At 36.9% G+C, this 26,420-nt stretch overlaps 1 protein-coding gene across 1 annotated transcript in view; it reads left to right on the top strand.

Moving 5' to 3' along the window:
• Nucleotides 1–26,420, top strand: part of NECAB1 (N-terminal EF-hand calcium binding protein 1) — a gene marked incomplete at both ends in the record, with an annotated part of 251,412 nt that overhangs the window by 120,768 nt on the left and 104,224 nt on the right. The window contains one exon of the mRNA XM_079722340.1: nucleotides 15,591–15,688. Within this exon, the coding sequence (XP_079578466.1) occupies nucleotides 15,591–15,688 (98 nt within the window). The remainder of the gene's footprint in view (nucleotides 1–15,590; nucleotides 15,689–26,420) is intronic.

The raw sequence follows: 26,420 nt of genomic DNA on the forward strand, positions 1-26,420 counted from the left end.
TGTCTCTCCTGATGGTGTATCACCAGTATTCCCCAAACATTCCATAGTGTGTTCAGATAACACTTTTAATATAAAAATTTGAGGATGTCATTCTCCTTTTGAAAATTGCTCCATGGCTCCCCATTGCACATAGTGGTTCTCAAATCTAATATGTCATATAATCTCCTAGTGAGCCTGTAAAAAAAAAAAAGAAAAGAAAAATGATGAGGCCTGGGCCTCAACTGAAAGATTCTGATTTAATAGATGAGAACTATCAATAATATTCATTTCTAACAAGTACATCAGGGCAGTGCTTCTCAAACTTCAATATGCCTATAACTCACCTGGGGGCTTATTAAAATGCAGATTCTGACTCAGTATGTCTGAGGTGGCATTCTAGCAAGTTCCCAGATGATGCTGATGCTGCTAGTCTACAGGCCAAATTTTGAGCAGTGAGGCTCTAGGGAATTCTCTGGAGGATCTGATGAAGATGGTCAAAAACACTGACCTAAACTTCAGGATAAAATTTAGAGCACCTAGCAAGGAATATTTCCAAATATTCAGCCTCCTCTCTCATAACTGATTTGTAGCATCCCGTTTCCTTGCTGTCTTTTCTCCTTAAATATCTCCCAATCCTGTCCCTTATATCCTACCAATGCTGAACAACACATACTCCTACAAACATGAGAAGATATCATATGCTTCCATGTCTTTGCTTAACCTCCCTCTGATTATCCAGCAGATTACTATTTATCTGTTAATTCAGGCCTTGTTGATGTCTCCTCTGTGAAGCTCTCTCTGACTTACTCCACATGAATTTGGGCATTCTTTGCTCTGTATTTAAATTGCACACTGTACCTGCCTCTTGAACCATTGTCTTGAACAATGATCATGTGTATGGCAGTTGCTTGTTGGAGTGTTTATTTCCCCTACCTGACTGTAGCCTTCTTAAAATAGAGGCTCTGTCTTTTTATCATTGTATTCCAAGTTCCTAGTATAGCACTTGACACATAGAAGGCACTAAGTGTGTGTGTTAAGTCATAGAATGAGTAAATGAACCCTCATCATGATAAGTGGAGAGAGAATTATCTCCTTTCATCTATGTTAAATGTCTCTGACTTTTTCACCTAACTTCCCTCTTTGAGTTCATTGGACCCCTACTTGCCCTGGCACATGGCCTGCAGTGTGTAACTTTCAAACAGTTTGAATGACACTGCACTGTACCACCTCAAAATAAACATTAATTAGATTCGCAACTTAAGCTCCTGTTCAGAGCTTGAGTGTTGTAATTCTCTCTTCTCAGTTACTTCCTTTGTAATTGGGGAGTGATTTTTTTTTCTAACTACTTTGAATAGGTGAGAAGAACAAATGAAGAAAGGAGGGAAGGATGGAAGGAAGGAAAGAAGGAAGGAAGGAAGGAAGGCTATGTAGTCACGTCTGAATCCTCTAATCATTGTCTTCTCATGTGCTTTATCAGCACATGCCTGCATAGATTTGATTTCAAATTGAAAAGGCAACTTATATTCTTTCCAGGGATCTTTACTGATTGAGCCAAATATCTTCTATATGAATTGAAATATTTATTTTATTTATGTTTTAATTGAAGTATAGTTGATTTACAATATTGTGTTAGTTTTAGGTGTACAGCATAGAGATTCAGTATTTTTGCAGATTATATTCCATTATAGGTTATTAGAAGATAATGGGTATAATTCCCTGTGCTATATATCTTTGTTGCTTATCTATTTTATGTAGAGCAGTTTGTATCTGTTAATCCCATAACCCTAATTTGCCCCTCCCTGCTTCTCTTTCCCCTTTGGTAACCTCAAGTTTGATTTCTATGTCTGTGAGTCTGTTTCTGTTTTGTAGATAGATTCATTTGCATTATTTTTTAGTTTCATACATAAGTGATATCATATACTATTTTTCTTTGTCTAACTGACATTTCACTAAGCATAATATTCTCTAGGTTCATCCACATTGCTGCAAATGTCAGTATTTCGTTCTTTTTTATGGCTGAGTAATGTAGTACTGTGTGTGTATATATATATACAAACATATTTTCTTAAGCCAGTTGTCTGTTAATGGGCATTTGGGTTGCTTCCATGAATTAGTTATTGGAGACAGTGCTGCCATGAATATTGTGATTCATGCATCTCTTTGAATTAGTGTTTTTGTTTTTTCTGGATGTATATCCAGGAGTGTAATTACTGGATCATATGGTGTTCTATTTTTAGTTTTTTAAGGAACATCCATACTGTTTTCTATAGTGGCTACACCAGTTCACATTCCCACCTGCAGTGTATGATGGTTCTCTTTTCCCCACATCCTCTCTAACATTTGTTATTTGAAGACTTATTGATGATAACCATTCTGACAGGTGTGAGGTGATACCTCATTGGAGTTTTGATTTGCATTTCTCTAATAATTAGTGATGTTGAGCATCTTTTTATATGTTTTTAACCATCTGTGTGTCTTCTTTGGAGAAATATCTGTTTAGATATTCTACTCATTTTTTGATTGGCTTGTTTGTTTTTTTGATATGAGCTTCATGAGCTGTTTGCATATTTTGGATATGAACCCCTTGTCCGTTGCATCATTTGAAAATATTTTCTCCCATTCCATAAGTTGTCTTTATGTTTTGTTCTGGTTTTCTTTGCTATGAAAAAGCTTTTAAGTTTAATTAAGTCCCATTTGTCTATTTTTGCTTTTATTTCTTTTGACTTAGGAAACTGTACCAGGAAAATATTGCTATGATCTATGTCAAAGAATGTTTCGCCTATGCTCTCTTCTAGCAATTTTATGGTTGCATGTCTTACATTTAGGTCTTTAAACCATTTTGAGTTTATTTTTGTATGTAGTGTGAAGAAATGTACTAATTTCATTGTTTTACATGTAGTTGTCCAGTTTTCCCAGGACCACTTATTGAAGAGACTGTTTTTCCTTCATTGTATATTCTTGCCTCCTTTGTCATAAATTAATTGACCACCTGTGAGTTTATTTCTGCACTCTCTACTCTGTTACATTGATCTATGTCTCTGTTTCTGTACCAATATGACACCATTTTGATTACTAATGCTTTGTAGTATAGTCTGAAGTCTGGGAGAGTTATATCTTCAGCTTTGTTCTTTTTTCTCAGGATTGCTTTGTCTTTGGGTGTTTTGTGGTTCCATATAAATTTTAGAGTTATTTGTTGCAGTTCTGTGAAAAATGTCCTGGTTATTTTGATAGGGATTGCATTAAATCTGTAGATTGTTTTGGGTCGTATGACCATTTTAACAATATTAATTCTTCTAATCTGAAAGCATGGGATATCTTTCCATTTCTTTGAATTATCTTCAATTTCCTTCACAACTTTTTATAGTTTTCAGAGTATAGGTATTTCACCTCCTTGGTTGAGTATTCCTAGTGGTTTTTTTTTGATGTGATTATAAATGGAATTTTTTTTTTACTTTATCTTTCTGTTAGTTCATTATTAGTGTATAGAAACAGAATAGATTTCTGTATATTAATTTTGTGTCCTGCTACCTTGCTGAATTCATTTATTAGTTCTAATAGTTTTTGTGTGGAGACTTTACGGTTCTTTAGATAGGGTACAATGTCATCTGCAAATAGTGACAGTTTTACCTCTTTCCTTCCAATCTGAATTCCTTTTATTTATTTTTCCTGTTTGATTGCTGTAGCTAGGACTTGCAATACTATGGTAAATAGAAGCAGTGCTAGTGGACATCTTTGTCTTTTTCCTAAATTTAGTGGGAAGGCTTTCAAGGTTTCAGCATTGAGTATTATGTTAGTTGTGGGTTTGTCATAAATGGCCTTTATTATGTTGAGACATAGTTCCCTCTGTACCTACTTTGATGAGGTACATAAATCATCATGAATGATGTTGAATTTTGTCAGATGCGTTTTCTGTGTCTATTGAGATGATCATGTGGTTTTTGTTTTTCCTTTTGTTAATGTGGTCTATCACATTGATTGATTTATCATTATATAATGCCTTTCTTTGTCTTTTGTTATAGCCTTTGTTTTAAAGTCTATTTTGTCTGATATAAGTATTGCTATCCCCACTTTCTTGTCATTTCCATATCTTTTTCCATCCTCTCACTTCAAGTCTCTGTGTGTCTTTCTCCCTGAAGTGAGTCTCTTGTTGGCAGCATAATGGAGGGTCTTGTTTTTTTTATTCAATCAACCACCCTGTGTCTTTTGACTGGATCATTTAGTCCATTGACATTTAAAGTAATTGTTGATAGGTATGTACTTACTGCCATTTTATCCCTTTTCTCCAGTTGTTTTTGCAGCTCTTCTTTGTTCATTTCTTCTTTTTGAATTTCTCATTGTGGTTTAATGACTTTCTTTTGTCATATTCTTGAGGTCTTTTCTTTTTGGTTTTTGTGTGCCTATTGTAGGTTACCATGAGTTCCCCATAATTATACCTACTTTCTTTAAACTGATAATCATTTGGTTCAAACACATTCTAAACACATTTTGTTTGCTTTTCAATATACCTACTAGCTTATCTAAGTGATCTTCAATCCTTACTAAAAATTTGCCTTTCCTATTGGAATTTTCCCCTTCTTATAGATTCTTCCTTCTTTTCCATTTAGAGAAGACCCTCCAAAATTTATTTTATGGTATATTTAATATTGATGAATTTTTTTAGTTTTTGCTTGTCTGAGAAATTCTTTATTTCTCCTTCTATTCTAAATGATGATCTTGCTAGGTAGAGTATCCTAGGTTGCAGGTTTTTCCCTTTCAGGACTTTGAATGTCACTCTCTTCTGACCTGCAAAATTTCTACAGAGAAATCAGCTGATAGCCTTATCAGGGTTCCCTTGTAACTGACTCTTTGTTTTTCTCTTGCTGCCTTTAGAATTCTCTCTGTAACTTTTGCCATTCTAATTATATGCCTTGGTGTGATCTTTGTGTTCATCTTTTTTAGGACCCTCTGTGCTTCCTGTACCTAGATATCTGTTCCTTCTTTAGTTTTGGGAAGTTTTCAGCCATAATTTCTTCAGATACATTTTTTATCCCTTTTTCTCTCTCTTCTCCTTCTGGGGCCCCTATTATGTGTATATTGGCACATTTTATATTACTTCATAGGTTTCATATATTACTTTTATTTTTTCTTTTTCATTTGTCTTTCTGTCTGCTGTTCTGATTGGGTGAATTCCATTATTTCATCTTCCAGATCACTTATGTATTCTTCTATGTCATTTAGTTGGCTATTCATTACTTCTAGAGTGTTTTTTTTTTTTTTATCTCAGAAATTGAATTGTGTATTTTCGATTGGGCCTTCTTTATAGTTTACAGTTCCTTGTTAAAATGGTCTGAGTTTACTCATTTTTTTTATTTTAAATTTAATTTAATTTATTTATTTTTAAACAGCAGGTTTAAAAATTGTGGTGTTGGGCTTCCCTGGTGGCACAGTGGTTGAGAGTCTGCCTGCTGATGCAGGGGACACGGGTTCGTGCCGCGGTCTGGGAAGATCCCACATGCCGCGGAGAGGCTAGGCCCGTGAGCCATGCCGCTGAGCCTGTGCGTCCGGAGCCTATGCAGTGGAAGAGGCCACAACAGTGAGAGGCCCACGTACTGCAAAAAATATATATATATTGTGGTGTTGAAGGAGTGTTTTTATGTGGGAGCATCCCTGTGTAGACTCTTTGTGTCCACTGTCTTTTGTGTAAGGGCTGATTTTGATATGGATGCCAGCCACATATTTCCTCGGTGTGCTGGCTGCTATCCCCTTTAGAGAGGGTGTGTTTGGTGTTGGAGTATCTAAAGCCTGTGCAGAGTGTGAGGCAGGACTTCCTCTCTGCTCCTTGGCTGTCTCTGCCCTGTCAGGGATGGGGTTTGCTCCCAAGTTGCTGGAGTAGAAGCCTTGAGGGTCAGGCTGGAGCTGGCTCTCTTCCCTTTAAGTGTGTGTTTTTCCTTCTCCCTGTACTGAAGCCTTTGCCTCAAAGAAGTGGAGTGCTGAAGTAAGTAGGACTCATGTGCTTATAGTGGTCTGGTATGCTGCCTGTGTGTGCATCTGAAGCTCCCCTCATCAACATGTTAAAATCACATCTTTTCCCCTTCTGTGGTTATCTCAGATCTAATGCAAATTTGTGGTTAAGATTGCATATGACAGGAGAATTCACTAGGCTAGGACTTGGGGTAGGGGCATTGTGATTAGAGGAATTGAAGTGGCTGAGCTGCTGGTGGAAGTCTGGACTGCTTCTGGGGCACTCTTTGGGTAAGTGGTAATGCTGGCTGCTGCTGTCCCACTTGGACCACACCTCAGGTCCCCAGGCAATCTCTGTGTTGCTAGATCAGGTATTTTCTCAGGACGTGGCTGCCCTAGGAGCCAGGTCCTATACCAAGCTCAGAGCCTGTACCAAGGCTGTGGCATGGAGTGAGTGGGCTGGGATATTCTCCTAACTTAGATTGGGGAGTGTGGTGAGGCATCAGCTGCTAGAGCAGAATTCTCTCTGACCTGTATATTGGCAAGCCAGCACACACACCCTCTTTGTGAGTGGAGCCAAGGCTTCTCCAGCCTTTCTATTTGTCCCAATGGTTCTCCCAGTAGCCAAAGGAAGTTGAGATGTGCTTATCTCCTCTACATCGGACCCACGACGGGGACACCCAGTCTGTGCCTTGATTCCCTGACTCCCCAGGTCAAGAGTCTCCCTATGCAGTCTTTCTTTTCCTCTTAAATCCTTCCCAGGTGCACAGGTCCCAACCAGACGATATTTTTCCCATCCTACCCAGTTACAGGGGACTATTTCTTGAATCCTGTGTTGTATAAGAGTTCTTCTGCCAGTTTCCAATTAGTTTTTTTAATGAGAATTTTTCCATATGTAGGTGTATTTTTGATGTGTTTATGGAGGCAGGTGAGCTCCATGTCCTCATATTCTGCCATCTTGATCCTCCTCCCTGAAATATTTATTTTGAAAGATGGCTTTCCTTCTTTTTAAAATAACCATGCCATTAACCAATAACCATTTCAGAAAAATATTGATTTCTATAAGCAAATATAAGGTTTTGCATTTATGTCTATTATATTTCAACTTACTACCTTGGGATCAATATGTATTCCATACCTTTAATTTTAATTGTAACATCCAATGTAATATTTATTCTAACCAACTGAAAAATGTGTTAACCATGCCTTTTCCTCTGTCTACATTATTTAAAAATAATTAGATAATGACAGGAACAATTACATGGAAGTTTCCATAGGAGACTGCCTTTGTGTTTAAATTCTTACCTTTGAAGAGAGCATATGTTTCTAAAATGCCTCCAAGAAGAAGCAATAACATTTCACTTAATTTTTCAACAATTACTGTCCTAAAGAAGTTTATAATGATATGCTTTTGGGAACAGCTTTTTTTTTTTTTTTTTTTTTTTTTTTTTTGCTAGCATCCTTACTGGAATATAATTGCTTTACAATGGTGTGTTACTTTCTGCTTTATAGCAAAGTGAATCAACTTTACATATACATATAACCCCATATCTCCTCTCTCTTGCATCTCCCTCCCATCCTCCTTATCCCACCCCTCTAGGTGGTCACAAAGCACTATGCGGATATCCCTGTGCTATGCAGCTGCTTCCCACTAGCTATCTATTTTACATTTGGTAGTGTATATATGTCAATTCTACTCTTTCACTTCATCCCAGCTTACCCTTCCCCCTCCCCGTGTTCTCAAGTCCATTCCCTAAGTCTGCATCTTTATTCCTGTACTGCCCCTAGGTTTTTCAGAAATATTTTTGTTGTTTTCTAAGATTCCATATATAGGTGTTAGCATATAGTATTTGTTTTACTCTTGCTGACTTACTTAACTCTGTATGACAGACTCTAGGTGCACCCACCTCCCTTCAAATAACTCAATTTCCTTTCTTTTATGGCTGAGTAATATTCCACTGTATATATGTGCCACATCTTCTTTATCCATTCATCTGTCAATGGATACTTAGGTTGCTTCCATACCCTGGCTATTGTAAATAGTGCTTCAATGAACATTGTGGTACATGACTCTTTTTCAATTATGGTATTCTCAGGGTATATGCCCAGTAGTGGGATTGCTGGGTCATATGGTAGTTCTATTTTTAGTTTTTGAAGGAACCTCCATACTGTTCTCCATAGTGAATGTATCAATTTACATTCCCACAAACAGTGCAAGAGGGTTCCCTCTTCTCCACACCCTTTCCAGCCTTTATTGTTTGTAGATTTTTTTATGATGGCCATTCAGACTGGTGTGAGGTGATACTTCATTGTAGTTTTGATTTGCATTTCTCTAATGATTAGTGATGGCGAGCATCCTTTCATCTGTTTGTTGACCATCTGTATGTCTTCTCTGGAGAAATATCTATTTAGGTCTTCTGACCATTTTTGGATTGGGTTTTTTGTTTCTTGATATTGAGCTGCAAGAACTGCTTATAAATTTTGGAGATTAATTCTTTATCCGTTGCTTCATTTGTAAATATTTTTCCCATTCTGAGGGTTGTCCTTTCATCTTGTTTATGGTTTCCTTTGCTGTGCAAAAGCTTCTAAGTTTCATTAGGTCCCATTTGTCTATTTTTCTTTTTATTTCTCTTTCTCTAGGAGGTGGGTCAAAAAGGATCTTGCTGTGATTTATGTCACAGAAAGAGTGTTCTACCTATGTTTTCCACTAAGAATTTTATAGTGTCTGGCCTTATGCTTAGGTCTTTAATCTATTTTGAGTTTATTTTTCTGTATGGTGTTAGGGAGTGTTCTAAATTCATTCTTTTACATGTAGCTGTCAGGTGTTCCAGCACCATTTATTGAAGAGGATATCTCTTCTCCATTGTGTATTTTTTCCTCCTTTATCAAATATAAGGTGACCATATGTTCATGGGTTAACCTCAGGTCTTTCTATGCTGTTCTATTGATCTATATTTCTATTTTTGTGCCAGTACCATACTGTATTGATTACTGTAGCCTTGTATTATAATCTGAGGCCTGAGGTGTGATTCCTCCAGCTCCTTGCTGAAGATTGCTTTGGCTATTCGGGGTCTTTTGTGTTTCCATACAAATTGTGAAATTTGTTGTTCTAGTTCTGTTAAAAATGCCATTGATAGTTTGGTAGGGATTGCATTGAATCTGTAGATTGCTTTGGGTAGTATAGTCATTTTCACAATGTTGATTCTTCCAATCCAAGTACATGGTATATCTCTCCATCTGTTTGTATCATCTATAATTTCTTTCATCAGTTTCTTATAGTTTTCTGCATACAGGTCTTTTGTCTCCTTAAGTAAGTTTATTCCTATGTATATTATTCTTTTTGTTGCAATAGTAAATGGGGGTGTTTCCTTAATCTCTCTTTCAGATCTTTTATCATTAGGGTATAAGAATGAAAGAGATTTCTGTGCATTAATTTTGTATCCTTGTACTTTACCAAGTTCATCGATTAGCTCTAGTAGTTTTCTGGTAGCATCTTTAGGATTCTCTATGTATATTATCATGTCATCTGCAAACAGTGACCCCTTTATTATTCTTTTCCAGTTTGGATTCCTTTTATTTCTTTTTCTTCTCTGATTGCTGTGGCTAAAACTTCCAAAACTATGTTGAATAATAGTGGTGAGTCTGGACAACCTTCTTTGTTTCTGATCTTAGAGGAAATGGTTTCAGTTTCTCACCATTGAGAACGATGTTGGCAGTAGGTTCATCATACATGGTCTTTATTATGTTGCCATAAGTTCCCTCTATGCGTACTTTCTGGAGGGATTTTTATATAAATGAGTGTTGAATTTTGTCAAAAGCTTTCTCTACTTCTATTGAGATGCTCATATGGTTTTTCTACTTCATTTTGTTAATATGGTGTATCACATTGATTAATTTGCAAATACTGAAGAATCCTTGCATTCCTGGGATAAACCCCACTTGATCATGGTGTATGATCCATTTAATGTGTTGTTGGATTCTATTTGCTAGTATTTTGTTGAGGATTTTTGCATCTATGTTCATCAGTGATATTGGCACGTAGTTTTCTTTCTTTGTGACATCTTTTTCTGGCTTTGGTATCAGAGTGGTGGTGGCCTTGTAGGATGAATTTGGGAGTATTCCTAACTCTACTATATTTTGGAAGAGTTTGAGAAAGATAGGTGTTAGCTCTCCTGTAAATGTTTGATAGAATTCGCCTCTGAAGCCATCTGGTCTTGGGCTTTTGTTTCTTGCCAGATTTTGCATCACAGTCTCAATTTCACTGCTTGTGATTGGTCTGTTTATATTTTCTATTTCTTCCTGGTACAGTTTTGGAAGGTTGTGCTTTTCTAAGAATTTGTCTATTTCTCCCATGTTCTCCATTTTATTTCCATATAGTTGCTTGTAGTAATCTCTCTTGATCCTTTGTATTTCTGCAGTGTCAGTTGTTACTTCTCCTTTTTCATTTCTAATTGTGTTGATTTGTCTTCTCCCTTTTTTTCTTGATGAGTCTGGCTAATGGTTTATCAATTTTGTTTATCTTCTCAAAGAACCAGCTTTTAGTTTTATTGATCTTTGCTGTCATTTCCTTCATTTCTTTCTCATTTATTTCTGATCTGATCATAATGATTTCTTTCCTTCTGCTAAATTTAGGGTAATTTTGTTCCTTTTCTCTAATTGCTATAGGTGTAAGGTTATGTTTTTTCTTGTTGTTTTTTTTTTTTTTTGTGGTATGTGGGCCTCTCACTGTTGTGGCCTCTCCCATTGTGTAGCACAGGCTTCTGGTGCGCAGGCTCAGTGGCCATGGCTCACAGGCCCATGGATGTGGGATCTGCTCCGTGGATGTGGGATCTTCCCAGACCTGGGAAAGAACCTGTGTCCCCTGCATCGGTAGGCGGACTCTCAACCACTGCACCACCAGGGAAGCCCAAGATTATGTTTTTTTATTTGAGATGTTTCTTGTTTATTGTGTTAGGATTGTATAACTATAATCTTCTCTCTTAGAACTGCTTTTGCTGCATCCCGTAGGTTTTGGGTCATCGTGTTTTCATTGTCATTTGTTTCTAGTTATTTTATGATTTCCTCTTTGATTTCTTCAGTGATCTCAGTTATTTAGTAGTGTATTTTTTATCCTCCATGTGTTTGTAATTTTTTCAGGTTATATTCTGTAATTGGCATCTAGTCTTATATCTTTGTGTTTGGAAAAGATACTTGATATGATTATAAATTTCTTAAATTTACCAAGGCTTGATTTCTGACCCAAGATATGATCTTTCCTGGAGAATGTTCCATGAGCACTTGAGAAGAATGTGTATTCTGTTGTTTTTAGATGGAATGTCCTATAAATATCAATTAAGTCCATCTTGTTTAACGTATCATTTAAAGCTTGTGTTTCCTTATTTATTTTCAGTTTGGATGATCTGTCCATTGGTGAAAGTTGGGTTTTAAAGTCCCATAATACAGTTGTGTTACTGTCAATTTCCCCTTTTATGGCTGTTAGCATTTGCCTTATGTATTAAGGCACACCTATGTTAGGTGCATAAATATTTACACTTGTTTTATCTTCTTCTTGGATTGATCCCTTGATCATTATGTAGTGTCCTTCTTTCTCTCTTGTAATAGTCTCTATTTTAAAGTCTATTTTGACCGATATGAAAATTACTATTCCAGCTTTGTTTTGATTTCCATTTGCATGGAATATCTTTTTCCATCTCCTCACTTTCAGTCTGTATGTGTCCCTAGATCTGAAATAGGTCTCTTGTAGACAACGTACATATGGATCTTGTTTTTGTATCCATTCACCCAGTCTATGTCTTTCAGTTGGAGCATTTAATCCATTTACATTTAAGGTAGTTATCAATATATGTTCCTATTACCATTTTCTTAATCATTTTGGGTTTGTTATTGTCAGTCATTTCCTTCTCTTGTGTTTCCTGCCTCAAGAAGTTCCTTTAGCATTTGTTGTAAATCTGGCTTTGTGGTGCTGAATTTTCTTAGCTTTTGCTTGTCTGTAAAGGTTTTAATTTCTCCATTGAATCTGAATGAGATCCTTGCTGGGTAGAGTAATCTTGGTTGTAGTTTTTTCCCTTTCATCACTTTAAATATGTCCTGCCAATCCTTTCTTGCTTACAGAGTTTGTACTGAAAGATCAGCTGTTTACCTTATGGGGATTCCCTTGTGTGTTATTTGTTGTTTTTCCCTTGCTCTTTTAATAGTTTTTTTTTTTTGTATTTAATTTTTTTTAGTTTGATTAATGCATGTGTTAGCATGTTTCTCCTTGGATTTATCCTATGTGGGACGCTCTGCACTTCCTGGACTTGGTTGACTATTTCCTTTCCCATATTAGGGAAGTTTTCAACTATAATCTCTTCAAATATTTTGTCATTCCCTTAGTTTCTCTCTTCTTCCTCCGGAAGCCCTATAATTTGAATGTTGTTGCATTTAATATTGTTCCAGAGTTCTGTGAGACTGTCCTCACATCTTTTCTTTTTTCTTTATTTTGCTATGAGGTATTTATTTCCACTATTTTATCTTCCAGGTCACTTATAAGTTCTTCTGCCTCAGTTATTCTGCTATTGATTTCTTTTAGAGAATTTTTAATTTCATTTATTGTGCTTTTCATCATTGTTTGTTTGCTCTTTAGTTCTTCTAGGTCCTTGTAAAATGTTTCTCATATTTTCTCCATTCTACTTCCAAGATTTTGGACCAACTTTACTATCAGTACTCTGAATTCTTTTTCAGGTAAACTGCCTATTTCCTCTTCATTTGTTTGGTGTGGTGGGTTTTTACCTTGCTCCTCATCTGCTGTATGTTTCTCTGTCTTTTCATTTTGCTTAACCTACTATGTTTGGGTTCTCCTTTTCATAGGGTGCAGGTTTGTAGTTCCTATTGTTTTTGGTGTCTGCCCCCAGTTTCTAAGATTGGTTCATTGGGTTCTGTAGGCTTCCTGGTGGAGGGGACTGGTGCCTTTGTTCTGGTGGCTGAGGCTGGGTCTTGTCTTTCTGGTGGGCAGGACCACGTCCAGTGATGTGTTTTGGTTTGTCTGTGACTTTTTTATAATTTTAGGCAGCCTCTCTGCTAATGTCTGAGGTTGTGTTCCTGTCTTGCTAGCTGTGTGGCATAGGGTGTCGGGCACTGTAGTTTGCTGGTCATTGGGTGGAGCTGGGTCTTAGCATTGAGATGGAGATATCTTGGAGAGCTTTTGCCATTTGATATTATGTGGAGCCAGGAGGTCTCTGGTGGACCAGTATCCTGAACTCAACTCTCTCACCTCAGAGGCACAGACTTGACACCCTGGTGGGGCACCAAGACCCTGTCAGCCCCACAGCTCAGAAGAGAGAAAGAAAGAAAGAAAGTTATTAAAAAATAAAAAATATAAAAATATTAAAAATTTAAAAATCAAAAGTAATAAAAAAAGGAAAGAAACAAAGAAAGAAGAGAGAAACCAAACCAAAAAACAAATCCACCAATGAGAACAAGTGCTAAAATCTATACTAAAAAATAAAAGGACAGACAGAACCCTAGGACAAATTGTAAAATCAAAGCTATTCAGACAAAATCACACAAAGAAGCAAACACATACACACTCAAAAAGAGAAAGAGGATTGCTTCCCTGGTGGTGTAGTGGTTGAGAGTCCACCTGCCAATGCATGGGACATGGGTTCGTGTCCCGGTCCAGGAAGATCCCACATGCCGCGGAGCGGCTGGGCCAGTGAGCCATGACCACTGAGCCTATGTGTCCAGAACTTGTGCTCCACAATGGGAGAGGCCATGGCAATGAGAGGCCCTCATACCACAAAAAAAAAATTTTTTAAAGAGAAAGAGGGAAAAAAAAAATATATATATATATATAATATATATATATATATATCTTAAAAAAAGGAAGAGTGCAACTTAATCAACAAACAAATCTACCAATGATAATAAAGTCTAGATACCAAACTAAGATAAACATAAAACCAGAAAAAATTGAGAGACAGAAAGAAAACCCCAAGTCTACAGTTGCTCCCAAAGTCCACTGCCTCAATTTTGGGATGACTCGCTGTCTATTCAGGTATTCCAGAGATGCAGGGAACATCGAATTGACTGTGGAGATTTCACCCACTGCTCCTGAGGCTGCTGGGAGAGATTTCCCTTTCTCTTCTTTGTTCGAACAGCTCCTCGTGTTCAGCTTTGGATTTGGCCCCTTCTCTGTGTGGAGGTCGCCTGAGGGCATCTGTTCTTCACTCAGAGAGGATGGGGTTAAAGGAGTAGCTGATTAATGGGCTCTGGCTCACTCAAGCTGGGGTGGGAAAGAGGGGTATGGACTGTGGGGCGAACCTGCGGTGGCAGAGGCCGGCGTGATGTTGCAACAGCCTGAGGCACGCCATGTGTTCTCCCAGTGAAATTGTCCCTGGATCATGGGACCCTGGCAGTGGCAGGCTGCACAGGCTCCTGGGAGGGAAGGTGTGGTTAGTGACCTGTACTTTCACCCAGGCTTCTTGGTGGCTGCAGCAGAAGCTTTAGCGTTTCATATCCATCTCTGAGGTCTGCACTGATAGCCGCAGCTCGCCCCCGTCTCTGGAATTCATTTAGGCAGTGCTCTGAATCCCCTCTCCTCACGCATCCTGAAACAATGGTCTCTTCCTTCTTAGGCAGTTTCAGACTTCTTCCCGGAATCCATCCCGGCTAGCTGTGGTGCACTAGCCCCCTTCAGGCTGGGTTCACACAGCCAATCCCAGTCCTCTCCCTGGGATCTGACCTCCAAAGCCGGAGCCTCAGCTCCCAGACCCCACCCGCCCCGGCAGGTGAGCAGACAAGTTTCTCAGGCTGGTGAATGCTGGTCGGCACTGGTCTTCTGTGCGGGAATCTCTCCATTTTGCCCGCTGCACCCTTATTGCTGTGCTCTTCTCTGTGGCTCCAGAGCTTCTCCCCCACCACCCCTAACTCTGCCCATGAAGGGGCTTCCTAGTGTGTGGAAACTTTTCCTCCTTCACAGCTCCCTCCCAGAGGTGTAGGTCCCATCCTTATTCTTTTGTCTCTATTTTCTCTTTTTCCTTTTACCCTACACATGTACATGGGTAGTTTCTTGTGTTTTGGGAAGTCTGAAGTCTTCTGCCGGCGTTCAGTAGGTGTTCTGTAGGAGTTGTTCCACATGTAGATGTATTTTTGATGTATTTGTGCGGAGGAAGGTGGTCTCCATGTCTTACTCCTCTGCCATCTTGAAGGTCTCTTGGAACAACTTTTTATTGAATCAGTTGTGTATGTAAATCCAGCTTCATTTTTTCCCTATTTTTGTAAGATAAAAAGAATAATGGGGGCTTCCCTGGTGGCGCAGTGGTTGGGAGTCCGCCTGCCGATGCAGGGGACACGGGTTCGTGCCCCGGTCCGGGAAGATCCCACATGCCGCGGAACGGCTGGACCCGTGAGCCATGGCCGCTGAGCCTGCGCGTCCGGAGCCTGTGCTCCACAGCGGGAGAGGCCACAAGAGTGAGAGGCCCGCGTACCGCAAAAAAAAAAAAAACAAAAAAAAAAGAATAATGGTAACCCTCCAGGTTTTTTTTTCTTTTTTAATGAAAGTATATTGACACTTTAGTTAGTCTCATTTGAAAATTTGTCAGTTTTATTCATTTATTGTGTAAATCTTCATCTGATATTTTGTTTTATCATTACCTAAAGGCAAACGTATTTATTTCAATATTTTTACTTTTCAGAATATTTTTCTCAGCATTTGGGCGAGTATGAGAATGTACTAACAGCACTTGAAGATTTAAATCTTTCCATCCTGAAGGCAATGGGAAAAACAAAAAGAGTAAGGAAATTTGATTATTGTCTATAAAATCTCTTCAAAATATCTTTCTCTTGAAAATCATAACTAGTTCCTAATGTATCATAGAAGTATAGATTTGTTTTTATCACTGATAAGTTATTTTTTGATATAAATGAGCTATTTTATTCATTCACAATGCAATTACAAAAAACTTACCAGAGGCCAGATACTGTGCTGCATGCCAAGGATACAAAGAGCTGTTCAAATGGCTCTTATTCTGATGGAGAGATAAGTGTGTAAACAAGTGATTACAACATAGCACAACAGAGAGAATTACAAGATAGAATACCTTATTCATGCTGGAGGAGATGACATCTGAGCAATTTGAATTAAAAGAAATAGTTATAACTAGGTCAAGGAGAACCAGATACAAGTAACATCAGGTACAAATGCCCTCTGTCAGGAGGGACACAGAGAATTCTAGGAATTGAAGATGGCCAATAAGGCTAAAATAGAGAAAATCCAAGAGTGGCAATGTGTGAGGTAAAACTGGTGTTGTAGGGAGGGGTAACATTTTTCACAATGTTGCTGGTAAACCTAAAGATTTAGACTTGTATCCTTAATGCAAATAAATTAGCCATTTTAAAAAGAGGTATGAAAACTCATGTAGTCTTTTGAAAAGACTGTGTAAGAATTAGCTTGGGATTAGGGTGGAGAATGTGGAAGAATAGAATTAAGAAGATAAGTAGGAGGCTAGCTCACTAATCCAGATGAGAGGTGTTGGTAGTTTGGCAGTACTGGCAGAACAAATGGAGAAACATAAGTGAATTGTATATATATTTGAGATCCCGTCAATAGAATTTGGAGAAGGATTGAATATGCAGACTGGGAGGGAAGGAATTCTCAAGAATAAATCTTAGTTTTCAGCTTGTGTTCCTGGACAGTGGCATTATCTAGACAGAGAATGCTAAAAGAGGACTAAGTTTAATGAGATAAGATCATAAGTTATTTTTTAGACATATTGGATCTAAACTACATTTGAGACATCTAAGGAAAGTCAAATAAGCCATTGGATACATAGATCTAGACCTGAGAAATGAAGTCTAGACTGGAGATATACAATATGTGAACTGTTTGTGGTTAGGCAAAGAACTTGAGTGATATGTCATCTGAAGAGAGACTATAAAGTAAAAAGAGGAGGGAACCTAACACTGAGCTTTAAGGAACTTCAGCTTTAATGGTGAGTAGAGGGGAAAGAGCTAGCAAGAGTGTCTGAGATGGAATGGGAAGAAAGGTAGGAGGAAAGACAGGAGAGTATAGTGTCCAGAGTTGAAGAAGAGAGTTTCATAAAGTAGGAGGTGGACAATAGTGTTGACTTCTATGAAGAGGTCAAGAGAGATGAGAATTAAGATTTCCACTATCAGTAATTCAAAAAAGACATTTTAGCATATAGAGTGCATAACAAGAAATTTAAAAAATTAAAGAATATACAGAATTTCTGGATAAAGACACCACAGATTAATACATACAAGTAGTTCAGCTTGCTCTTGAAGCTCCATGAAAAAGACTGAAATTAGATTCTTAATGGGGAAATTTACAGCAGCAAAATTTGGAAACTGAAAAGCAAATGGACAACCAATAGTTGATAGAAGACCTGAGATATTTGACTGCTTGACCTGGACTGAGCAAAAGGAGAAAACCACCAACTTGAGTTGTAGAAAGGCTCAGGAACTGGTGTCACTAGTAGCCACTGGGAAACAAGGGGAATAGTAGGGCTAAAACAAGGTGACCTATTCGAAATTTGAGTAGGAAGCAGTTAGATTCCCCGATCCCCTGTTCTTCTCTACCCAGATAAGCAACTGCGTCTTTATCAATCCAGGTAGAAAACATACTCTTGTTCTCTGAAAAGGTAAAAGAGAGCCCTGAGATGGTGTCAGTGATAGCTGAGGGATTAAATAAAAGTTTATATACTGCATGAAAAGACATCCAGCTCTTTTCCATAACTTAACTCCGAGTGTGGCAACCAGACATATATCCTCCTGACAGAAAGAAGAGGTTGTCTCTGAGAAGTCTAACCAATACAAGAGAAAAGTCCTACGAATCCTCCAGTAATGGAGCTTGGCCTGATCTCTCCTTCCATTGTATAATCAGCTTGTTTTTACCCCTTCCCTAAATATGCAGTCAGCCAAGTGTCATCAAACTTCTTACAGGAAAGAAAGAGTCCAAAACAAACTGAAAAAGAAGGAGGGAGGGAGGGACTAAGACAGCATTCTATGCAGGAAGATGAAAACTTCAAGGTAATGTCCTCAGCCTCTTTCAAGAGATAAGAGAAGATATAGCATCCATGAAGCAAGAATAGTATGACAAACAGTGGGCAACCAGAAAATAAGAAAGTGCTTTTGGAAATTTAAACAAGAGAGCAGAAATAAAGACTTAACAGAATTTTGGAAAATAAAGTTAAAAAAGTCTGCCAAAAAGTAAAGCAAAATAGTAGATGAAAAAATGGAATATCAGTCTAGGATCTCCTATATCCAAACAACAAATTTCAGAAAAAGAAAACAGGAAAATGAAATCTAAATACATTTTATCTTGACCTCTTCAGGAACATTTGGAAACTGTATAAAATTTTATCCCTTGGGACCTTATCTCCAGAAATGGTAATTTTTAAAACCTCTGCTTGATATGGCTGGCTTCTCTTTGTTTAGATCTTATCTTAAGTACAATGTTCTCATAAAGGTCTTCTCTGACCATCTTATCTAAGAGAGGCTGTCTTTTTAGAGTAACTCATTTCCTTGCTGGCAATTATTAGCATGAGTAACTATATATATTTTTTGTTTATTTGCTGCCTATAAGGAGGGAGAAAGGCAGTGTCTTTTTTGAATACCCAGAGTCTAGCAATTGAAATGAACCTGACAATTAAAATGAACTCAATAAAAATGTATTGATTGGCTAAATAATTGATGAAGTAGATATTCATACAGCTCCAAAGGCTAAATAATTTTGCTCCTAAAAGAAAAACAGTTCCTAAGTTCATTTAGGAAGCTTTCAAATTTCTACTTAATCAAGGATAAGCTCCTTGATTTAAAAAAAAGAAAGAAAGAAAATCAGAAATAGTCAAAAATAAAATTAGAAAGGTTACTTGCATGATATCTCAAAATGAGTGAAACACAGGAGTTTTGACATTTTTCAAGCCACTGTTAAACTGACATTTTCTCCATACTGTCTAGCACAAAGAACCCTTCTGACCGAGACTCTCTTTTGAGAGTCCTTATATATTTTTACCCAGATGAAAAGTCCTGTCTCAGTAGGAAGGGCTGACTGTTCTAAGTTTTTAAGAAATATAAAATGCAAGCCATTTGTGGTCTATCTTCACTGGCAATACATTTGTCTGCTGCGTGAGAGAATGGACAAAATGGGTTCCGTCTGCTTAACTTAAATTCCAGGAGGTAACTCAGGACAGATATAATCTGTTAACATTATTTTCCCTTCTTCCTCCTCCTCCTTTAACCCCAGCCCTTCAATACATCCTTAAAGAGTTACCTGGATTATTTTACTTTGCTTATTTTTTTAGAACAAGCACCACAGGTCAAGTTTCAAATGGTCTTGAAAGCCTTGAATGTAGCTAAAACCAGAACTTCCTGAATTTGAATTACACACACACACACACACACACGCAAATTGGATTTGTCAATTTGTTTTTCTTCTTTCTATAGTGGGGTGATAAGTAACTTATACCATCAGTATGTGATGTGCTTATAATCTCAAAGCACATGTAGAATTCTGATGCTTAAGCTAAAATTTAAATGGGATATCCTTAAGGCTTATTAGTAAGGCTTAAAAGGAGATTATCATAATCTAAAATGAAGAATGGTGTTCTTAAAATAATTATTTAGGGTGTGATGGTCACGTTGCTGAGTGAAGCTACATCTATATATAAGGTGCATATTTATACTATTTAGTTTTCTCCTAAAGGTTATTTTTCAAATAAGCACATCCTCCAATACATCGTCAATGATTTTAAGAAAAAATAGACTTGAGTCCTAGCATTGCTGAGCATCTGTCTCTCCCTTGCTTCTTACATCTGCCTTTGGGATCCAAGTTGTTTGTCTCCCTGACATCTGTAGATGTCTTCATTTCAAACTTTCTATCTCTCCTCTATCCTTATTTCCTTACATTTAGCATCTGGGCCTCCCAGGGCTCCATAATTCTTTCACTAGTTAAAAAATATAATCGTTTCATTTATGAGAAGTCTTATTATAAAGAAGAAATAGCAATAGGTCTCAGAATTCCTATCTGGGGAAAACATCATTAATTACTATTTTTATATTGGATTTATCATTATAAATTTCCCTTATTCCAGGCAGAGTATAGGTGCTGAAATACTACCGTGTATGGAATAGTGAAACCCTCTTAAGCTCATGGAAGAAACACCCTCTTAGGCTTATAGAAGTCAGGCACTTTCATTCTTCACTATAGTTTCATTACAATCCTTTCAAGTATTCATTAAAAATAAAATGAAAAATATATTCTTAGACTTCAGAGCAAGCATAGGAAAACATTTTCCAAAAAGCTTATTCGACATCCCATTTGCTCTTTAAGATGATCTTTAGTGTAATGTGTTTAGGGAATGGGAGACAGAGATTCAGGGCATGGAAAATAGGAGAGAAATATCTTGAGGTTGCAAATTTGGCTCTATAGCAGAGAAACCCTCTGTCAGGCCTAAGCCTTAGAATTTCTTTCAAACTTGGCCAGACTTTTGCCCAGCCTGGCAAAGGGGAATCCCAGGTCCTTGGAAAGTCTGCTTCATTAAGTCATGGAGGACAGCATCCACTAGGAGACCCAGGTCTCCTGAAGGATTCTGAAGTATTTGCTGACTTATAGAGTGAGAATCCTGGGCAGAGGAACTTGCCATCTCTGTCTGGGGAAGGAGGGGGCAGAACTGAGATCACCTGACCCAGTTCATGTGAGTATGACTTTGGGGGTAATTTAAAGGTGAGATTATGGGTAGGGTACAGACCATGAGGTGGGTATTAGTTCAGGCAAAGAACATCAACAAGGTGGTAGTTAAGAAGGTAAGGGACAGAAGCTCACAGTGAAGTCAAAGCAGGCTCAGAACTTGGATTGGCACTCACTTGGCAACCGTATCATTAGTTTTTTCTATTGCCACAGCCCTGTCAAACTACCTGACCACTGACTTACTTCCCTGGGCCAAGTTACCAAAGTCCAATGTGTCTTCTTTCCTGTTAGTTTAAGGCTAGAGTAGCTTTGACCAAAAAGGGAATGAGAATTAAAAATAAGTGCCAGCTAACATTTATATAGTGCCTTAGAGTTTTCAACATCCTTTAATACACATTATTTCATTTATTTTTTGTAACATCGTAGTGAGAAACGTTAGGCAAATGAAAATATACTTATTTCAAAAAAGTGGAAACTGAGTCACAAAGTGCTTAGTTGCTTTATTAATATCATAAATTTAGTGAGATTTAAGCCAAGTGATTTTTGTTTGAAATTTTTTGAGGTTTATGTGGCTTCATATTGAATGTATTACAAACATGTAATTCTAAGCTGTATCATGGCACAAAAAATTTCTGTTGTTAGATAAATTTGCTCTTTGAAACAATTAAACTCTTCAGAATTTGGCTGTGGATGAGCAAAGGCTGGAGACTTCCAGCTTCTCTGATAAAGTTACTTTCAATTTTGAAAGTGAACAAATAGGTGCCCAGAGCCTAGGGTAATATAAGAAGAAAGTATGTAAGAAATTATAGTCAGAAGTAGATGATAATTAAATGCTAAAATAATTAAATGCTAAAATCAAAAGATGAATGGTACATATGCAACATTCTAGACAAGGAAGTTCATACATTTTAAAATACATAGTCTAATGTCATCAGAGAAATAGATGGAGCTTTAATTGGAAAACAAGGGAAGTTACATGCCATATTTAGCTTTTTACTTGGAGAATAAATATATCCAAAAGAAAAGCTAATATACCCGAGACCAATAAGCAAAAATATTGGTGGCCCTCTGAGCTCTGGGTAGATTTATAAAGGACCCAATAGCATCCAAGTAGAAGTCCAACTGATTTTTTTCCAAATAACCACCTAACTATTTCAACGCTTTTCATTCTTTATCTACTCACTTAAAATACCACATTTACTATTTGCTATATACATATTTATACTTGAGTCTGTGTCCAAGCTAAATGTCCTGTTCCATTGATAAAACTGTATATTCTAGTTTTATTAACACATTGAATTCTTGCTTGAATACTTGGGGATATTTGAAAATGTGAAAGTGCAAGTCTACCCTGGTTGCTCTTCTTTACCAAACAATTGTCTTTTTTTGGTTTGTTTTGCCATTATATAAGTTTTATATTGTTTTTTTCCAATTCTAAGGAAAAATTCCATGGGAATTTTTATTGGATTTGCATTCCTTTTGTAAAGTGATTTTGAGAGATTGTCATCTTATGCCTTCTTGCGCAGGTACATACATATTTCTTCATTTATCCAAGCTTCCTTTTAGGTCTCATTAAATGTTTTGATACTTCATATAGTTTCAAAACATGTCTTGTTCAATCAACTTATAGATATTCTATATTTTTGTCACTTCTATAAATGGTCTGCCTCTCCATATTCCTACCTTTATATTGGTGGTATATTGGAAAATGATTGATTTTTTGTATATAAGTTTGGTAACTAGGTTAGCTACTATCTTGAGTAGCTGCTCCATCTGTGACAGTCTATTTATCTTCATTAACTGATATTACAGGCTTGAACACTGAGATCCATTGTCACTTAGTGAAAGGACTAACCTATCTCATCTGTCTTCCAGAGAAATCTAACCAGTCGCTACATTGTCTTGAGCTTTCTGGCTCACTGTATACCATTTTTCTAATCTGAACTTTAAAGCTTCACTTTATGCCTATTTTTATCATGTAAAGTTTCAAAATCTTCTTCAGTGTCACAAGGCCATAATAAGTGTGACTCTACATTTAAAATCTTATATCTTAGTGGAACAAGTTAATTTCCCAGATTATCAAATAAAGCTTTAAAATGGTTTCACAAAATACTACAAATACAAACTTGTAGAAAACATAAATAGATTCTTTATATTTTTATTGAAAGAGGAAAAACAAATAATAAAACAGTGAACAAATAACATATTTAATAAACTGCTAATGCATTAATATAGGCTATGAATAAACTTGATGTTCAAGAACAATAGTCAAATAAAACTTCAGTGGGTGGAGATGAGACTTAAGCAAGAAAGTGAGAATGGGCAGGACTTTAATAGAGAAAGAAGCTAGAAGAGCCTGCACGTCTTTGACCTTTTAAGTAGGCAGTTTGGGGGCCTGGTTTTGCCAAAGGCCTTCATTCATGTCCACAAGAGGCTATGGTTTATCAGTGGATAGGGTCTAGTTATGTTGACTGCAATTTGTTACCTTTTACCTTATTTACTGTTTCCTGAATGAGTATGTAAACAGCAAGCAGTGATCTTGCATATAATCTTGAGTTGAGAGGACTTGAAAAAAACAACTCAACAAATTCCTAGAACTGTGACAGTTAGAGGCTCCAGGTAAATCTCTGGTGTAACCCAATGCCATAGGGATCCTTATAAATAATCCCTTTTTTTCATGATCATTTTTTATTTTTAGACAATCCTACCAATCCTTTCAACTCTACTCCCTTTCTTTCACCAAACCAGAAAAAAGATATGGTGAGAAATTATTGTATTTTGTGTCATGTACTTCTTATAGGTTTGGAGTTATTTCCTTCATGGGAATCTTTTAAGTTTATCTTTATTAAATCACTGACTGGAACACTTATGTTCTTAATAGAAGTTGGGAGTTAATTTTCTGCCTAACGAAGTAATGAGTACAAAGTATACTACTTTATTTAAACAGAAAAGGAGGTTTGCTTAAGGATATATCTCTGAACTACAGTTGCATTCATGAAGTAATAGCCTTATTTCTGAGGAACTGATCTTTGAAATGTTCAAAGATAGATAAGGTAAAGAGAAATTAATACAAACATTTTTAGGGGATACACAGCTCAGCATGTGATTCCTTCTGTCATGAGAGTAAAATTTGATATGACTCATTTCTTTTGCCTAAAGTGTAAAAGTTCAGAGGGAGAGATTAAAACTTGGTCTGTGTTGTATTTCTCAGATCCAACAGGCATCAGTTATTATCATGTTGAAGTTGTTCTTTCCCTTTCCTGTTTGCTATTGTATACAAAAAATGTTAAATATTATTTGAAGAATATTTACTTTTTCCAAAGTCCTTATTTGAATAGTATATTCAAAAACAAAATAAATATGTGGTACATTATACCTGTGCTTCCTGTGTGGCTACAAGGTAATAGAGCTCATGGACACATAGTGTTGTATGATGTCCCCTTTGGAATGATTTATTTAGTGATCTGACAGTTGTGTACTAGCACATTCCCTGTAGCTCTAATGGCCCTATAGCGCTGTAGCATGGTCTGAGGTCTCTGGTGTGGTTCAAAAGTGACACACTCTTAGAGTTTCTTTGAACTTGGACAGTATTCAGTTTGAATTTCTGTTATAGATCATATTCACTTTTCAAGACATTCACTAGCCCTGTAAGTGGCGTGACTTCTGACAGTATGGGAAGGAGTTTGTTTTCATTAACTTTACACATATGTGTCTGAATACTAGCTGTGTGTTTTTACTCTGTGAGATTGAATGTCTATTCAGGCAACCTTTTAGCTTTTCTTTTTAAACCACAATAATAATAATAAAGCTAACATTTATTGAGCAATTACAACTTATCAAAGACTATGCCAACACTTTTAGTTTAATATCTTATTTAATTCTAATATTTTATTAGGTAGGTTCTGCTTTGTTCGTGTAGTGAATAATGAAACTGAGGAAAAAACTTTTAGGTCATACAGCTAAGATGTAGACAATAATCGCAAAACTGATGCCTTATGAATTTCTTCGTAGCTTTCTTGGCTTGAATCTACCATGGTTTCTAGTCAATTTCTTGAAAAGATGCCAAAAAAACATGATTGGTTAGAGAGAAAAGAAAAAATATTTTAAGACTTGTTAGTTATAACAGTTATCTACTGCTGTGTAACAAAAATTTTCCCTAAATTACTAGTTATTTCATGCAGTTTTTGAGGGTCAGGAGTTCAGGAGTTGCTTAACTGGGTGATTCTGACTCAGAGCTTATAGTCAAGATTTGAGTAGAGACTGCAGTCATCTTCAGGAGCTTGAAGAACTGCTTCTGAACATCTGTTGGCATATTCAGAGGGAATAGAGAGTCAGTCATGTAGCTTTAGCTCCTCATCATATGAGCCTCTCCTTAATGCAGCTCATATGACATGGCAGCTGGCTTTCTCCAGAGCAAGACCCAAAAAGAGGAAAAGACAAAGACAGTCAGGCAAACAGACATACAGAGAGAGATTAAGATGAGAGAGAGACTATGATTATAATATATCCTTGGCAGTAACATCCTATCACTTTTACCACATTCTGTTCATTAGGAGCAAGTCATTAAATCTAGCCCTCCTCAAGGGGAGGAGAATTAAACTCCACTTATTCAAAGGAAAGATATCATAGAGTATGTGTACATATCGTTAAAACCACTGTAATAGTTAGCTTTTAACTGTGTTTGTGTGTGTGTGTGTTGAGATGGAGTGGTGAAAGGGAATCTTTACCTGTTTTTTTCCTCTGTTAATATTTGCCTCCATTAAAAGAAACCAAATTGATTTTTTAAAACTGACATACATGTCCATTCCTCATCTTAGTTGAGTATTAATAATGCTGAAAGATAGTGAGAATCAATTATGTTTTTATAACTGTGCCTCAAGCCACATATACAAATGTATGTATGATGAAATAGGTATCAAAAGAGCCAAAACATGCATAAGAAGAGAGGAAATACATGTTTATGTGTTTGAATTAATATTAAAGATGACTAGTCTAAAATAAGCTTTTAAGGAACTACTTCATAAGTACCAGCCTTCAAAGAGTGTTTCAGTTTTTCTTTTAATAACTGAAAATCCATGACTTTTAGGAATGACGCCATTCAGTCACTCATTCAGCAGAAATGCTGTACTAGGAAGTAGAAAGGAATTTAAGTTTTACCACACAATGTCCTCAAGAGGCTTACCATAGAGTAGAATGGGTAATGCAGGACTGTCTGTAATGCAAAACTTTGACAGATTTGATAAGAATGGTTCAAACCACGTGGTAAGAATAGAAAATAGGAATGCATCTCTTTGTCCAGCTAATCTGGAAAGTTACCAAGGAGTGAATGGCATTTCAGCTGAACTTCAAAGAACAGAAATCTCTGTCTATGGGTAGAGATTGCTGGAGTAATAGTGGGAATGGAATTCACTTTCAGGAAAACAAATAACATAAGCAAATGTGTGAGAAACAGTGTATTTTCATGGAAATACAGGGAATCATGCATGTTTGAAGCATAAGGCTATTTTGGTTGCTAGTGGGTTTTCAGGCTGAAAGACAAACTGGTTGAAAATTTAGTTTAATTGTTAAGCAGAGGAGGGACATTGAAAATTTAACAGAGGGAATATTCAGTACAGTGGAGGTCAATTAAGAGAGCTCTTACTTCTCTCGTATATATTTATTTGGTTTCCCAGCTGTAACCTCTAAATTCAGGGTAATATTTACTCCAGTCATAGTATTGATTTTTATTCTTTTAAAGAAAAGTTACTGTGTCCATTCTGCCATTTTGTGCATATTTTTGTGTATGTGAATTTAGGTGATTTTTATGAATTCTACAGTT

This window comes from Hyperoodon ampullatus, assembly GCF_949752795.1.
Source record: "Hyperoodon ampullatus genome assembly, chromosome: 17".
Classification (NCBI taxonomy): Eukaryota; Metazoa; Chordata; class Mammalia; order Artiodactyla; family Ziphiidae; genus Hyperoodon; species Hyperoodon ampullatus.